We start from the raw sequence: 16,258 nt of genomic DNA, 5'->3' as shown, positions 1-16,258 counted from the left end.
CTCTCGGCGCTGCGGCCCCGCAAAGCCAAACAGCACAAACAGATCTCAGCACATCCTGGGCATGAACGAGCGAGGCAAAGGCCTCCTTGCTGTCCTCTGCAGAGGAGATCGCTGGATGCTGGGTTGGGTTTTATGGTGTCTGCATGGACAGCCAGGCCCTGGATTGCTGTCTGCCTGTTGCCAGCTGGGAAAGACCTGGCTTTGCTGCAAGGCTTGTTGGAAAAGAAAGCTCTCCTCAATTACAGCCTTGGTCAGGAGATTGCATGGGGCCGGGGATGAGCCGCGCTCAGGCAGACTGTGTGGGCTGGATTGGGGTTAGACCAGACCAAAGGTGCTGGGTGGCATCAAGAAAAGGCGTGGGAGCCTGCAGAAACCTGGCAGTGCTCCCATCCACCAGCCCGAGGGTGCTCATGGCCCGTGGATGCTGTGGGATGGGCGCTCAGTGCCGGCTGAGCCCCGCAACATGAGCGCTGGAACTGGGATGTGGTTCCCGGTGTCCTGGGTGCTGGGATGGGATGGGATGGGATGGGATGGGATGGGATGGGATGGGATGGGAGCAGCCTCTGTACGGCACCAGCTGTGGTTGAGCACCCCGACATGGGATGGCACTGGGAATGTGGGCGATGCCGTGGAGTAGATCCTGGCCCTGCTGTGTGCCACACTCCAGCGGTGCCAGCCTTGGCTGTCCCATTCCTGGCACGGTGTGAGGGTGTAGCCCTGCTGCCCATCACCTCTGCTGGCTCCCACACCCTCCCTGTGCCCTGCATCGCTGCCTGTGCTCTCCAGAAAACTCAGCAATGGCGTGGGAACCGCAGGGCAGAAAATTACAGCCGCAAAGCAAATTCCAGGCTGGGGTGTTTTACTCTCTGCGTGCTTGTATTGGGAGGCAATTGGTGTATAAAAACATGTATTAACCGAAAAAACAGATTCAGTCCTAGGTTTTTCCTTTCTAAGAGCTCCCAGTGTTTTTCCCTTACCTGAAAGATTTGTTCCAAGAAGTTTTCAGCTTATATTTTTTATTCCTTTCGGTCTTGTGTGCRGGGATGCCCGAGAAATATTAGGAAAAGGGAATCGCCATTCCGTGGGAAATCCCCCATTTCAGCACGGCAGCCATTGCGAAATGCATTGAAAGTCAAAAYTCAGATTTTTGTTTTAAAGAAAGCTAAAAATTTGCAGGATGTAGAAGATTTTTATTTGGAGCACTGAAAAAAAGAATTATCTGAAATTATTAAATTGCTTTAGAGCGGGGAGGTAGAAAAGTTATTTTCAATAATATGAAATACAAGAGACTAAAATATTTACACTATTGCACACTGAGTTGCATAGGTAGAAATATTAAAGCGGGTATTTTATATTATACCACGAATTGAAGYTAAATAATAAAAGATGAAATATMTTTGAAAGAAATATCTTTGAAAGAAATATCTTTGRAGGAAATATTTTTGAAAGAAATATTTTTGAAAGAAATACCAATTCAATATCTTTCAATTATATTGAAAGAAAATTATATCGAAAGATGAGCAGAAATTACCAGATTTGGGGTTTGAGCGGGGGGTAAAAAAAAATGTATATTCTGCCAAAAAATGGCACTTCAAATGCTGCTGCTGGGGGTTTGTTCCCGCCCAGGTGATGACCCCAGCTCAGCTCTGTGCTCTGTCCATGAGATGGGTGATCTTCCACCCCAYCCAGCACGGACCCCATGACCCATGGGTGAGCTTGGGGGATTCCTCGTGGGGACCTGGGGCTGCAGGGAAGTGGGATTTGGGGACATCTCCCCACATTTTGGAGCACGTCGGGCTGGCCAAGGCAGACAGCAGCTGATGGGGATGGGGTGATGTACAGGGGAGATGCAGAGCCGATGAGGGGATGCTCATCTTTYCCTCGGAGCACGGTGATGAGATTTTGTTCAGTCTCTCAACAGGGATGGGGTGCGGGAAAGCACCAGGATCTTTGGGAAAATCCAGCTGCTTGCTGCGCTGCCAAAAAYGGGGCTGCAGGAAGGGTTTGTGGGGGTCTGCTCCGCTAATCTCGCATTGTAATCTCATTAATTGCCCCTCTGCCCAAACAGAAAAAGAGGTAAAAACTCATCTGCGTGTTTATTCAGTGCTACTTTCCTACCCCTCTGCAGCAACGCCGAAGTCGGGGCTGCGGGAAAAGCAAGGCACTGAAAGGGAGAGGAAATCGCTTTTTCCGTTTTCAAAAGGCTGTGGGGATGTGTGTTCCTCCATAAGGATAGGAAACAAGAGCGTTTAGGCACACGGATTTTGGTGATGGGGAATGGAGAAGCATTGGTTTAAAACTGGAATTTGATTTAGGCTATGTTTGTGAAAAAAACCCATACATTTTCGGGGTGTTTAATTTTTTGATTGCTCAAAAAATGCTGATATGAAGCAAATATTCRCATGATTTTAGGCTTGCGGGGATATGTTTCTGGTGTCATCTTCATTTCCATCCCTCTTGTATTGATAGCTTATAAAACTTCTGGAAAATCAACCTCCARAATTTGCAGAAAAATAACACACCAGTGCACAAAACACATCTACTTTGGCAGGTTTTTTCGTTCTCTTTGAATTCTCGTTTCCTGAAATTGCAAAGGGTTGTTTCCAGCGACAATAAATGAGCACCCATTTTGGTGATGGTGGAAATGGATCAGACGAAGCCAAATTTAAGTACAACTGAGAAACCCGATGAATTGCTACAGGGAGGAAATAATTCCTTATTTTTTTTTTTTTTCAATTGCTGAAAGACGATTAGTAAAATATTTTTTCTCAAAAAATAGCCCGGCAATGAGCCCCAACCCCCGAAGATGCTCAGGAAGGGTGGATGCTCATCCTGCACTCCCTGGTGTTGGCTCTGGGTCCTGGCAGCAGGAATTGGGGAGCACTGGGCTCACAGAGATATCCCGACACCTCTGTTCTTTGTTCTGCTCAGGTCCTGTGTTTTGCCCGTCCCTGCTGGCCCYGCTGGCAGCCTTCGGTGCTGCCTTTATCTCCAGGGGGACATCCATTCATATGATAACTCTATTCATACCCTGACAGTTTTTGATAGTTCATTCTCCTAACCCAGCCTGTTTGCCTGGCCAACACTCAAAACGATTCCTCTGTCAGGGAGGTGATTAACCCCTTCAGCCCTACCAGCTCCAAAGGGTATTTCCTTCAAAATMATTCTAAACAAAACCCCCGTGTCCTGTCCATGTCTCTGCGCGGCACTCTGTGTCACAAACAACTTCCTAACGGATGTAATTCCTCAATGGATCAGATCCAGACACACCAATAAAGCCTAATGAAGCGTGCTTGGCCCAGGGAGAGTGTCCACAAAGGTATTTCCCATTTATCTGAAGGCATCGGCAAAGGCAGCCGTGCTTTTAATAATCCCTTGCAAAGGTTCGTCAGCCTTTAAAAATCGGCCCCYGCTTTCCCTAAATACAAATTTCCCTGGCTTCACCTTCCAGCTATTTGTTCTTGTTAGACTTTTCCTGCGGGATTAAARAGCCCGTATTTTTTGGCTGTGAAAGTGCTAAACTCAGCGTGGGCACCTCGCAGCCCTTGTGGGCACGAGCAGATTGGGGGTCTGCAAGGTTCCCTTCCACGATATTTCTTTACCTCCAGCCGTGGTATCACAGTTTTGCCTGTGATATCTTCTGCTCTGTCTCCAGTTTCTCATATTTAAAATGTTTATTTAACCACACTGCTGAGTAGCAAGAGCGCTGGCTGCAGCTGGATAGATGAGCTGCGTCCCAGCATCAATGATGCCACAAGTTCCTGTTTTTTTCCTTGGATGAAATACCTTCTGTGTTATGTACCTTCCTTGCAATTTTTAAGGACATCTGTGATATTTAATTACCAGTGGTATGAGATATTCAGCCTGTCCCCTCAAACRCGGTTAGTATTGGTATTTTTGTCTGTGAAAATGTTCCATTTTAGAAAGCTATTTTTAAGAGAGCAAAGGCAAAAGCCTTTAAAAGAAATTATCTTGCTTTAAAAATGTCACGGGGGTACAAACAGCTCAGCACGGTTTAGGGTGGCCAACTGGTGTGAGAGCAAAGATGTCCTCAGAGAAATTAGGGAAAAAGCATCCGACAGCCTGAAAAACTGCCATGCAAAGCTCCTCCAGATAATCCAGATAAGTGARCACATTTGTAAAACCCACGTTTCCCTAGTGAGGATTCCAGAGAGGATAACACTCCAAGCTTTGCCAGGACTGCAGGGATCTGTGTGAAGGGCAGGGTGGCATTTCCAGGGTGCTGCAAGGTTTGCCCTGGCTCTGATAGAGCAGAGATCTTCAGTGCCAGGTGTGCCCGAGTCACTGGGGGAGGTATGGGAAATGGCAGTTTGGGGCAGAAAACTGTCAAACCCCAAACAGGCAGGAGATAACGGAGTGGGCAATGTGGCTTACGGGTGGGCAGTGAGATACTCTGGATAAAGGACCTGGGACAGTGTGAGCAGTTTACCTGGCATGAGCTTCAATTCCTAAAAAATGCAGCAGAGGTCAGAAACCTCAGTGACTAAAGCTGAAAATGCATTTGTGTCTATTTTATTATATCAACAGATGTGCGAGAAGAGGGAGTCAGGGCTGGTGTGAGGACACTGGGACAGCCCCCTCTGGACACAGCTCCCATTTCTTGGRGTCTGTACCACAGAGGTGCTGCTGACTGCAAGCAGAGGACATGTATTTTGTGTCAGAAAACTCCTGTATCATTTTTGAAGGCTGTCACGATATCCCATTACTGGTACCACGAGGTGTTCACGCTGTCACCGTGCCTGCCCTGCAGGGAAGTGCAAAGTCCCTGTTCAGGTGCAGGTTCCTCAAACTTCTGGCTTTGGAGAGAGGTCAGGGATGCCAGGAGCCACCCTTTGGTGGCATGGGGTTGAATGGATCAGCTCTGGCAGGGCTTTAGCCAGATGAGATGCCAAAGGGTGGCTCCTCTCAGCTGATAGACGGGGCTGTGTCATTGTGCCGCCCCTCAGGCTGGGGATATTGTGGTGAAAAAGACTCGTGTGACACCCAGGTGGCCAAAGCCACACCTGGGAACACCAGTTGTGCAGAACCCTCCTCCAGGCTACAGGAACCTTCCCCAGCACCGCTGCAGTCTCACATTGGATGTTTTCATAGAATTTCTTGCCTCCCCTAACCTTCTCCCCCCCCAATCCCCAGAGCCTTCCCACCTCCTCTGGCTTCTGCCCTGAATTACAACCAGCCCAGACGCCCTTAGAGCCTGAAATAGTTCCTTTCCTGCTGGTTCTGGGATTAAAGACGTGCAAGTGTGGGCTCACCCACACTCTGAGCCTGGTGCAGCCCCACACACCCATCCTTGGCACAACCCAGGGGACTCTGACATTTCCAGTTTCAGCTTRCACTGAAACCAGTAAGCACCAGTGTGTGGGGCTGCACATCTGGGCTGGGGATGGGTGCATATTTGGGCTGGGGATGAGTGCACATCTGGACCATGGATGGGTGCACATCTGGGCCGGGGGTGGGTGCACATCTGGACCAGGATGGGTGCACATCAGTGCCAGGGGCTGCACTCCAGTGCTGGGGATGCACACCAGTACCGGGGATGTGTACCTGTACCATTAACATGCACCACTGCTGAGGGTACACACCAGTTTGGGGTACACACCAGTACTGGGGGTGCAGACCCGTGCCAGGGACACACACCAGTACCAGGGACACACACCAGTTCCAGGGACACACACCAGTTCCAGGGACACACACCAGTACTGGGGTGCACACCAGTACCAGGGACACACACCAGTACTGGGGTGCACACCAGTACCAGGGACACACACCAGTACTGGGGTGCACACCAGTACCAGGGACACACACCAGTACTGGGGTGCACACCAGTACCAGGGACACACACCAGTACTGGGATGCACACCAGTACCAGGGACACACACCAGTCCACTCTAACACCCTGCCCAGTGATGAGCACTGTGTTTAATTTGGCTCCCCACACCAGCATGCCCAGTTTCCCGTCTGCCCCACTGCACACAAGCATTGGCAGTGTCAAAGCGAGCAGGAAACAYGACCATTTTACATCTCTATTTTCTCACCTGTAGTTTTGAGAGGGAACATCTTTTTGTTGTTTGGCTTTTGATGCGCTTTTATTTTTTTCTGGGAAGAAAAAATCCTGCCCTATAATTTCAAGSTTTTTAGCCTTAGAAATACTTTATTCAGGGTGTTTTGTTTTGTTTTGTTTCATTTTTTGCATTATTTCACAACACCTCAGTCCTACCACAGGTTATGCTCTTGCGCTGCACATTATCTTACACGATATCATGCAGGGGCTGGAAGGATCAGGTTGGTAATTTTATTTTTAAAACCTGAACTGAGGCTTTTTGTTAGTACTGATTGAACAAACAAGCTTTCTTCCTACATCAAAGTCTCTCCTGCTCTGGGTATAGTGAAAAGGGGTGACCCTCTGGGCAGTCCTTATGGGCATTGCCGCTCCTGATGCATTACAAAATGATATAAAATTAAATACAGAAAGTTCACAGCAACAATCTGGAGGTCTGAGAAGAAATCCTGAAATGGGAATTAGGGCATAGGCAAAAGGCAGCACTGCTTTCGTTTGAAAATGTTTCTTTTTAGCTTGTGGCTTGTTTTTTTTAATATTTTTTTTATTTGGCTTAGTTTATTTTCTTTCTTTTTTCCTTTTTTTTTTTTTTTTTTTTTTTTTTTTTTTTTGTTTTTTTTTTCAGCCTGATTCTGGCATTTTGAGAAGTGTGCAAATCCAGCATTTCCGCCAGATTTGNATTTAGTCTTATTTTGTTTTGTTTTCCAGCCTGATTCTGGCATTTCGAGAAGTGTGCAAATCCAGCATTTCCGCCAGATTTGATGCCATTTTTCAGATCCACCTGCAGCGCTTTTCTAAATTCCTTGTCTGGGCAGCTGAGGCTGGTGGGTGCCAAGGGGATCTCCATCCCCGCTGTGTCCTCAGTACTGCAGCCTCGTGGATGAGCACAAATCCTGCCTGGATTTGGTGCTGACCCGGATCCGTGGGGCACAACCCCACACAAAACTCCCGCATGGGGAGAGCTGACCTCCCCTCCAGGCGTGCCGCTCCTCCCTCCCAGCCCCAGCGTTTGGCCTCATCTGTTGGGGAATAAATGGCTATTTCTCCTTCCTCAACAATAAATGTTGGCCCAAGGATCAGGAGGCTGAAAGCAAAGCCTCCCGTGTTGTCCCCTCGCCGTGTTCCAAGGCCAGTAAGACACAACTTTGTGTCTCAGCTTTGCCTCCCGAGTTGGAAAGGTCGCAGCTGCCTATTGAACCAGCCCTTGGATTAAACACAAATAGCTGACCCACCCCGGCCCCACCTGCCCCTTCAAAGTCCTGCYCCAGCTTATGGGATATGAATACCACTGGCTCTTGTTTCCCTCTTGTCAGGGAGCCTCTTGCTGCCCCTTTCCCAGACCCTCTTCCCGCTGTGGATAACCCTCCTCGTGCTGTTCCTCCGTGCAGTGGGGTTGGGGCTGTAGGGCTGTGGGGCTGGTGTGGGGTGTGCAGACCCTCTTGGGGCTGTGGAGCTGTRCCTGCTGGTCTTTGGGTAGCAGGGAGCAGCCAAACTGCACTGATAAGAGTTTAATTATCGATGCAAAAGGCGTTGTTGCATGGGGGGGAGCCTTGCTGTGAATCTTGGGAGGCCTTTGAAGTTGTGATGGAGAGGAACTGAAGCCCARGGGAACAGGGCTGCTCCCACTGACCCTTCCTCCCCACGCCTGCGCTACAAAGCCCCTGCCTAGGAGGGAGATGGTGGAGTAATTAGAGGGAGGACTGCAGTGGGTTAACAATTAGCGAGGGTGCTCAGAGCCCTCTTTGGTCCCCCCCTGCTCATCTGGAGGCTGGGGCTCAGCGCATCCATCAGTGGGTCACCCCCAGGCTTGTTCCACCACACCACCACGAACCCAGCGTGGGCTGAGGATGCACAGGCTCCCCAAAATAACACAACCCATTCCTGAGCTGGGGAAGCTTGGATGTGAGACCCAAGGTGCCTGCACATCTGTTTGTAGGGGTGCAACACATCCCCGCAGGAGCTGTGGCCACCAGTTCAAGTGTTGGGTGGGATATCAAGCACTCTCTCTTTATAGATGATAAAGATATAGATAGAGATGATACAGGTATAAATATAGACAAATATAGGTATATAGATATATATAGATGATAGATATAGATATAGATACAGATATAGATATAGATATATAGATATATATAGATATAGATATAGATATAGATATAGATATAGATATAGATATAGATATAGATATAGATATACATATACATATACATATACATATACATATACATATACATATACATATACATATACATATACATATACATATACATACAGGTGTAGATATACATACAGATTTGAGATATACAAATATAGATATATAGACTCAAGAAAAACGCTCATCCTCTGGATGCCAGTCCCTGTCTCAGCTCCCTCACTCATCCCAAGCGTGGGTTAGAATTTAGTAGATATGGGTGTGGAAATGGATACAGATGTAGCTGCCGAAATAGAGTACAAATACAATATACACATCCATCATACACAGATCCCCACACTTTGACTCCTGCCTGGTCTGTACCTGTGAAGCTGCAATGCGCACTGCTCACGTACCATCACACCAYGCAACTTTCTGCACCAGGAGGGTTTGCCTTACGTGAGGCTCTGCCTGCAGTCCGCCGTTGTGCTGGGGAGCGACCTGCTCGCTCCTAGGTGCTTCCATTTGAACGGGCAATCAGGCTTGACAGCTTTTCCACCAGGGCGAGAATTTCCCCTGACACCTCCTGGTGTTTTGGCTCAATACGCTGAGGCAAGGCCAAGGCACAGAATAGGGAAACGACAAAATGGTGCTAAGGAAAACAAAATGGAGCTCGCGGCTTGAGACTGATACGTGCAGACAGTCCATAACATCAAACAGAATTGCCCAGCTGTAGGAGARAGGTCTCCCAAACTGGCAGATTTTCTAAAAAAAGTGTTTTGGCTGAAAGGGGTCCTTTGTGGTGGTCTTGCTCACCCTGCRGCRTCGCGGGCGGGTTCTGAGCGTCGCYGTGGAGGAGCAGCAYGGGCAGAGCTCACCTGCACGGGGCTGGCATTTGTCACATGAGGTGTGGTGGTTCCTGTGGGGGAAAGGGGCCCCACAAGCCCAAATTCTGAAACTCAGCCAATTATTGTGTATGACTGAGGCCTGGGAAAAGAAAGGGATGTTAACAGCCTACATGGAGGAAGAATGCTGCATCCTTGAGAAAACCATATTGGAATGTAGAATTGATAACGCAGGTGGCTGGAAATTATAAACATTACTAATACTGTAGCTTTTGCAAACTCACCAATTATGTTCTGATTACTAATTAAACAGCAGTCTCTTGACCAATGTATGTTTGACACAAATGTATATGCTGGTTGCTAAAGTGGATAAAAGACGCTTGTCCCACAATAAAGTCCTTCTTTCTCTCTGTTTTTTTTCACCCACTTTTGTGTGTTTTTGTATCTATTCTTTTTTGTTGCTGTTTGGCCAGCAGTGACAGGTTCCCTTCAGAGCTGGGCTGTGTCCAGTTGGGTTTTGGGAGACCATCGGTGTCCCCACTAACAGAACTAATGTTCTGCTAACATTAATAAATGCCCAAGCAGCGCTGTTTCAGTGCTGCTGGAAGGACATTGGGACCTGCAGGGGTGTGCTGTCCATGAGCTAACAGGAGCTCTCGGTGCCTTTGTGTTTGTGCAGTGCCCGCTGCGTGGGCTCACAGCACAGGGCTCTCTGCACCAGCTGGATGAGGGAATAAAATAAATAACTTATCCCTCTTGCTGCAAAGAGGGATCTGAGCATGGGTGGGATTCAGGGATGCGAGCTGGCGTAGGATATCAGGGCACCAAAAGAACCACAAGGAATCAGCTCCTTCAGGCTGTCACGACATCTCTGTGAACTGARTGATGAACTCACAATCAGGGGGTGGGATGGGGTCTGTCAAGCTGGCTCCAGATCCCACCCATCACTGGCACACAAGTCTGGGGTACTCCCAGTGCTTTCAGCATCACTGCTCTCCCCACGATGCTCCTGCTGGACCCTAGTGCCTGCAGGCTCCTCCTGCTGCCTGCAGAGCCTGGGAGGCGACCAAATCCACTGCTGAGCATCCCAGCGTGGGAAAGAGGGTGCAGAGACCACGGTGGGGGGGACAGAGGGTCTGTGAAAGCTGTCCCCTCCCTGCARCCTGCCTGCTGAGGGTCACTGGGACCGTGCTCCTGCACTGTGAGCAGGGAAACTCCCAAGCCTGGGCTCCTGCTGGGTGAATTACCCAGGGAAAATAGGCAGAAAATCTTCAGATTAACAATAACAAATAAAAATGGATTTGAGATCTCYGAGGTAATTACTCCGTGCTGAGGGCAAGGGCCCTCTTTAGCAGYGAGAGCAGCGCCGCACGGGGAGTGGAGGGGCTTGGCCTGCTGTTGGGCCAATGGAACCACACAAGAAACCCTGGAAATTCTTTCAAATTGTTCTGCTAACATTAATAAATGCCTCAAAAGCTCCTAATCTGCTCTGTCAGGAGCATGACGTCCGGGTGTTTCGCAGCCAGCTCACGTCTCTGCTCCTCTCTCCCCTCCTCTCCTTCCCTGCCTGGTAATAGTAAATGAAAGTGGCACCCGTTCCTTGGGCTACAGGGAGCAGCCTCACGCTGAGCCCAGGCTCTGCCAGGACTGGAGCTGCTGTCCTGATGTGCCCTGTCCCTGCTGTGATAAACTGGCAATGAGAGCACTGTCCCAGCCCAGCCCTGGTGCTGCAGGGGGATGCTGTGACAAAGCACCTCCAGGTCCAATTTGGTGCTGCTCAAGGCAGAGGAAAGGCAGSCAGCAAGGATGGAGCCTGCTGGGGCATTGACCCACCTGGGTGGTWTCAGATAAAGGGGATGGGGAAAGGTGGAGGCACTGGGGGTCCCTGTAGGGTGGTGCTGGTGAGGGGTGATGGGACATCAGGGTGCTGGTGCCCGCTGTACTCATTCCCAAGGGTCAGGACCCCTTTATGTACCCTCCCCCAAGTCTCCATCCCTCTGTATCTGCACCGTGGAGCTGGGGCTTGGGCTCCTTCCCCAGGTGCTGAGCAAGTCAGGGTTATCAGGCAGGGCAAGGCTTTCCTCTGCCTGGTGCTGCGGGCTCGGAGGCAGCAATTCCTGCTTTCCTCCACTGCTGCCCTGCACAGCTTTCCACAGAAAGCTCCTGAACATGTTGGAAGGCGTCCTCACCTCTCCCCCCACACAATCTGCTCCCTCTTGCTGCAGTTTGCCTGTGTCTCCTCGTTAAGCYGGGCTCCTGGTGCTGGCAGGGATTTGGAGGGGTTGGCTTTGATGGGTTTCTCCAGTGGGGTGTCAGCCAGGACCGTGGGGAGTCACTTTGTGCTGGAGCTGGGCACTGCAGTGTGCAATTAGAGCAGCTGCTGGAGTGCAGACTTCAAACCAGGGCTGCTGGGAGGGAGCTGAGCCTAAAGGGCTTCCAGAGGAGAAGAGTCCAGCTGAGCAGTGATGCTCCAGTCACATCAGTCTTGGCCCAGGGTGGGACTGGTGCACAGCCTGATGCTGGGAGCCCCTCCTTGCTTGGCATCCCCTCAGACCTGCTGCTTGCAGCTTCCCCTCCTCCCAAAGGTCATKCTGCTCTCAGTCCAAGGGCCAGGACTCGACTCCATGGTGAACCACCAGCTCTTGGGAACGTCACTTGTTGCCATCCCCAAACCCCAGACCTGCCTCATGTGCAGCCATGCAATCCCTGGTGGAATTGATGGATGGGGGGCACATTCAGGGAAGTGGCATGGGAGSAGGGCTTCTTCATGGTGGCTCTGTTCCTCACCCCTTGGGCATGGGGACAGAGCTTTCTAACACAGCTTTTGCTCCTGTGTTTTCCAGTGAACTTGCTAGACACRTCTACAATCCCAGGGGACTGGGGCTGGATGACTTATCCTTCACACGGGGTGAGTATGAAGGGGCTGTGGGTACAGGGGGACCCCAGGGGACAGGTCACCGTGGGTGCCCGTGGCAGGGCTCAGGGAGTGGACAGCTCAGTCCCAAGTCAGTGCTGATGGGGCAAACAGAACTTGTCTGTTGGGAAAATGCCGKCCTGACAGACTGACAGAGGGATGCAGCTGTTTTGGAAATGCCATTTAACCCTCCATGTCCCCTGGTAGGGACCGGGTTGTCACCAGCTCCTGAACTTTGAGGGGACTCCAGAGCTGGGACATGCTGAGAAGGATCTCATTGCWCACTGCAYSRGGGGARCATCAGGGGGAGCAGCCCCAAAGGMCCAGGAAACTCCCAGCCAGCTGTAATCCCAGGAGTTTTGTGGGAACTGGGCAGGAGGGGCAGGGGAGTGTCCCCTGTGATCACATCTTACAGGGAACAGGGGTGCAAACACGGGAAGGGTGGCAGGGTGGTGACCCCCACATGATCCTGCCATCTCCACTGGCTGGATCCTCTCCACATTCTCCCTTTGCCTGAATTTCCATGTCCAGGTTTCCCTGCCACAGCAGCTCTCTGGAAATTGTGGGTTTCAGATGTCAGGGTGACCTGGCTGGAAGGATTTTGCTCATTCTTTTAGCGAACAGAAACAATCCCATAAATACCCACAGGACCAACTGCAAGGCTCAGTGGGGCTTTCTGCAGGCACAAAACGTGCAAAATTGGGGTGCCTACCTAACAGTTTCCACTGTGTTGATTTTTCATGTCCATTCTTTTTCATCCTCTCTCTGAACTAAACGGTCCTAATCTTTTCAATTCCACCTCCCACAGAAATCTTCCCAGGCCTCTAATAATTTTCATTGATCTGTTGCTTGAGACTTTCAGTCCCCGCACTGCTTGAGCAGGAGTGATCAGAACGGCGAATTCATAATAATACCAACGATCAGATTTCTATCAGACTTTATCATATATGTAAATACATTAAACCATTAACTCAGCTCTAATTTTAGCAGTTAGCTGCTGCAAAGATGAGTATCCTGGGAATGGAGGAGATTGAGAGGTACGAGGTCAGAGGGGAGCGCGGAACTAATGTGATGTGATCTCCTGCATTAATACGGGCCTTTAGACCTGTCAATTCATCCAGCTCTCAGAGCAGCCCAGCTCGGAGGAAAAAAAATCCTAGGCTGCAAAAGTGCCGGTGCTGGTAAATCCTCCAGGTCCTGTGGTGATCCTGTTAACGGGGCCCTGTTAAAAACCCATCACTGCAAGGCTTTGCCTGGCTCCAGTCTCCAGCCAGGGGACCTTCCTGTGCCCCTGCCCAGACCAGGCAGATGTTGTCCTCCTCTTGGCTGCCCTTGGTTGTCACTCCTGTCCTGTCACTGCTCAGCTGTCATCTCATCCCAGCCCTGCTGSCAAGTGCTGCCATCCTGGAGGAGCCTGATGCACATTTGGGGCATCGGGGAGCGGGGCTTCCTCTGCTCCACAGCAAGGGAGGATGTTTTTTGGGATTTTCTAGGAGTCAGAGCTGCTTTTCAGTGTCCACATTCAGTGTTCTGTCCTTCATTCTCTAGGATTGCCTGTCCCTAGGCAATTCCTCCCCATGGTCAGCCCATCCACCGCTCTCAGACTGCCCAAGASTCTCTTTCAGGATGACCCCGTGCCCCTGTCAGGAGTGCAGGTGGGATCTGTTGCAGAATTGAGCTGCCTTGGGTGAGGGTGAATCCCCCCAAGCTGGCTGTGCTGGGCAGAGCCTGAGCTCCCAAAGCAAAGCTCTGATCCTACAGGAGCCACTTCCATGGCCAGTGCAACACCCTGTGCTGGGCATTCCCAGCCCCAGGGATGAATGCAGAGCCCCAACCCATCTGGACTGTCAGCTGTGACTGGCAGGTGACCCTAGGGCTTGGGCTGGGGCTTAGGGCTCTCTCTGCAGATACCCAGCAGCTCTTCACCAACAGCACTTAAACACTAATAWATYRGAATTCTCCMTCTTAYTGGTGATGTTTATTAAAAATAAATGATAATATGATGAATAATATACATAATAAATTAAATAATAAAAAKATAATATATAAAAATATATAAAAATATTTATATTTTAGTATATAAATATAGATATAATTTAATATAAAAATATAATAAAATAAATAAATTTAGAAGTGAATTAATTTAGGACTGGATAAAAAATACAATAAAGAATTTTAAAAATATAATAGTGGATGCCAAAAAAGAAAAAAAATACCAGAAAGGCTTACAACACTAAGTGTGTAACACCCAGCATCAAAGCCACCTCTTGCCCATGCTGCTGAGTCCTGCAGGACCTCAGTCAATTKTGGGGTAACTCCACTGTGCACTTAACGTGTGCTTTTGCCCAAAAGGTGTCCCTGTTACTGACAGCATGACCACACATCTGTGTGGAGAAACTGTCTAGAACACCTCCAAGGAGGGGCCTGTGTTTTGATGTGACATTCTTGCACAAATAACTTTGCATATCTTTTTCCAGCTGGATGTTTTAATGGCTCCTCTGAACACTTGTCGGGACCACTGTTCTTCCTCCATGGACCATTGCATCACAGAAAGAGCATCTCATTCCTTTTCCTTSCTGCTGGTCCTTCAGGTCCTTTCTGAGCAGTAGATGTGCCCCTGGCTCTGGCTGCAGTCCCAGGAGATGGATTAGGGTGCTCAGGAAGCTGGGGCAGGATGCTCAATTCCAGCACCGATGGTTTGGCTCTGAGCAGGTGAAGGGCAGCTCAGCCTCGCGTGTGGGACACCAGGGGTGATCCCTGCTCTGAGAAAGGGGCTCAGTGTACTGCTCACCATCTGCACCCAGTGCTKTGGGTATCCCTGGGGATGGCTGTCCCTGCCCACTGCCCCGTGCTGTGGTTTTGGGAGCCCTGGGCTGGGGCTGGATGGAGGCAGTGTGTCCTGGGGCTCCCACTGGCACCGCCAACATAGATCACACCAGCTGGGGTTGTTGGGGATTGTACAGGGCCAGGAGCTGGACTCAATGACCCCTGTGGGTCCTTCCAGCTCAGGACATGCCCTGGCTGTGTGACAGAAGTTGGGGCAGCTGCCTGGGTGGCGATGCCCAGCAGCTCTCCAGGCTGATCCCAGCCTCTGCAGCCAGGGGAAAGCTGTGGGGCCACCACAGGGGCAGCATGTGGGGCCTTTCCCCAGCACTCAAGGTGCTCCCACCCTAATTAGCTTCTGCAAGGCATCATCCAGGCTCCTCAGACACCCTGTGCCTGAACAAAATAATTTCCTGTTTGACTTTGTAAATCAAAGTAGACGATACAATAATTATTAATAATATGTTGACTTATCTCATCAGCGTTTTAATTAGTCAGTAGAAAGGCAATTTGCACAGGGGCTGATCAGGCTCCCTCTGATCCAGCAGGTCATGTGCTGAGCAAGGAGAGGGGAGAGAAGGGCACTGGGGCACTGGGGCGTTTTGCTGGGGAGAACTGGGATGCAGGAGGCACGGGAAGGGAAGGGGCTGACCGCAGTGATAAGAGTTTAATTTTCAATGCAAAGGGAATTGTTCTGGGAAAGGAGTGAGCTGCAAAGCTCCTGGGAGCCCTTTGAAGTTATAATTGAGAGGAACCGCAGCCTGCGGGACAGGGATGCTCCCGGTGACCCTTCCGCTTCCTGCACGTGTCTCTGGGGTGGAGGTGAGGGGGGGATGCAATTAAACCCCTGAGCAGCAATTACAGCCAATTAGCCCTCAGTTAATTGTCTGGCAAGAGAAAATGTCAAAACAGGCCAGGCATGGCTCCCTGACGGCCTGACACTCCCCAGGGCCCATGGCACTGCTGACCCTCACTGTGCCCACTGCCCCCAGCTCCTGCTCCTCTGCTCTTGCTGGCCATGGCAAACCCAGAGAGGGAAAGAACCTTCCAGAGAGGCAAGATCACACCACAGGTGTGATGAAAACATCAGGGCTTTGTGAGTGGTACCAATCCTGCTCTGTAGTACTGATGCATTGTGAGTGGTACCCATCCTGCTCTGCAGTGCTGATGTTTTGGGCTGTCACCCTGGCTGTGCAGACAGCTCTGAGATCTCCCAGTCACAGGGGGAAGCTGTGAGGTTGCTGCCTTTCCTCTGGATCCCAGGAGCCTGCAAGCCGTGGGTGCTGGGCATTGAGCTGGCAGACACATATCCCTTCCTGAAGCTCCTCAGGCTGGGGACCAAGGCTTTGTGCTGTGTGGAACCGTGAAAAGGCCCAGGCAGAGCCACCCACCCACCACTGTCACCCCTGTGTGGTGGCCCTGGGATGAATGGAGATGTGAGGAAAGCAAAAGAAGTGTGACTT

General features: G+C 50.3%; 1 protein-coding gene across 1 annotated transcript in view; it reads left to right on the top strand.

Annotated features, from left to right (window-relative positions):
* EPHA8 (EPH receptor A8) overlaps positions 1 to 16,258 on the top strand; it is a 52,912-nt gene that overhangs the window by 2,013 nt on the left and 34,641 nt on the right. The window contains 1 exon segment of the mRNA XM_057381244.1: positions 11,902 to 11,966. Within this exon segment, the coding sequence (XP_057237227.1) occupies positions 11,902 to 11,966 (65 nt within the window).

This window comes from Malurus melanocephalus, unplaced genomic scaffold (genome assembly GCF_030028575.1).
Source record: "Malurus melanocephalus ecotype Western Australia unplaced genomic scaffold, MMel_1.1 scaffold_500, whole genome shotgun sequence".
Taxonomy (NCBI): Eukaryota; Metazoa; Chordata; class Aves; order Passeriformes; family Maluridae; genus Malurus; species Malurus melanocephalus.
Note: the sequence above shows the minus strand (reverse complement) of the source record. Positions and strands in the feature narration are given on the sequence as shown.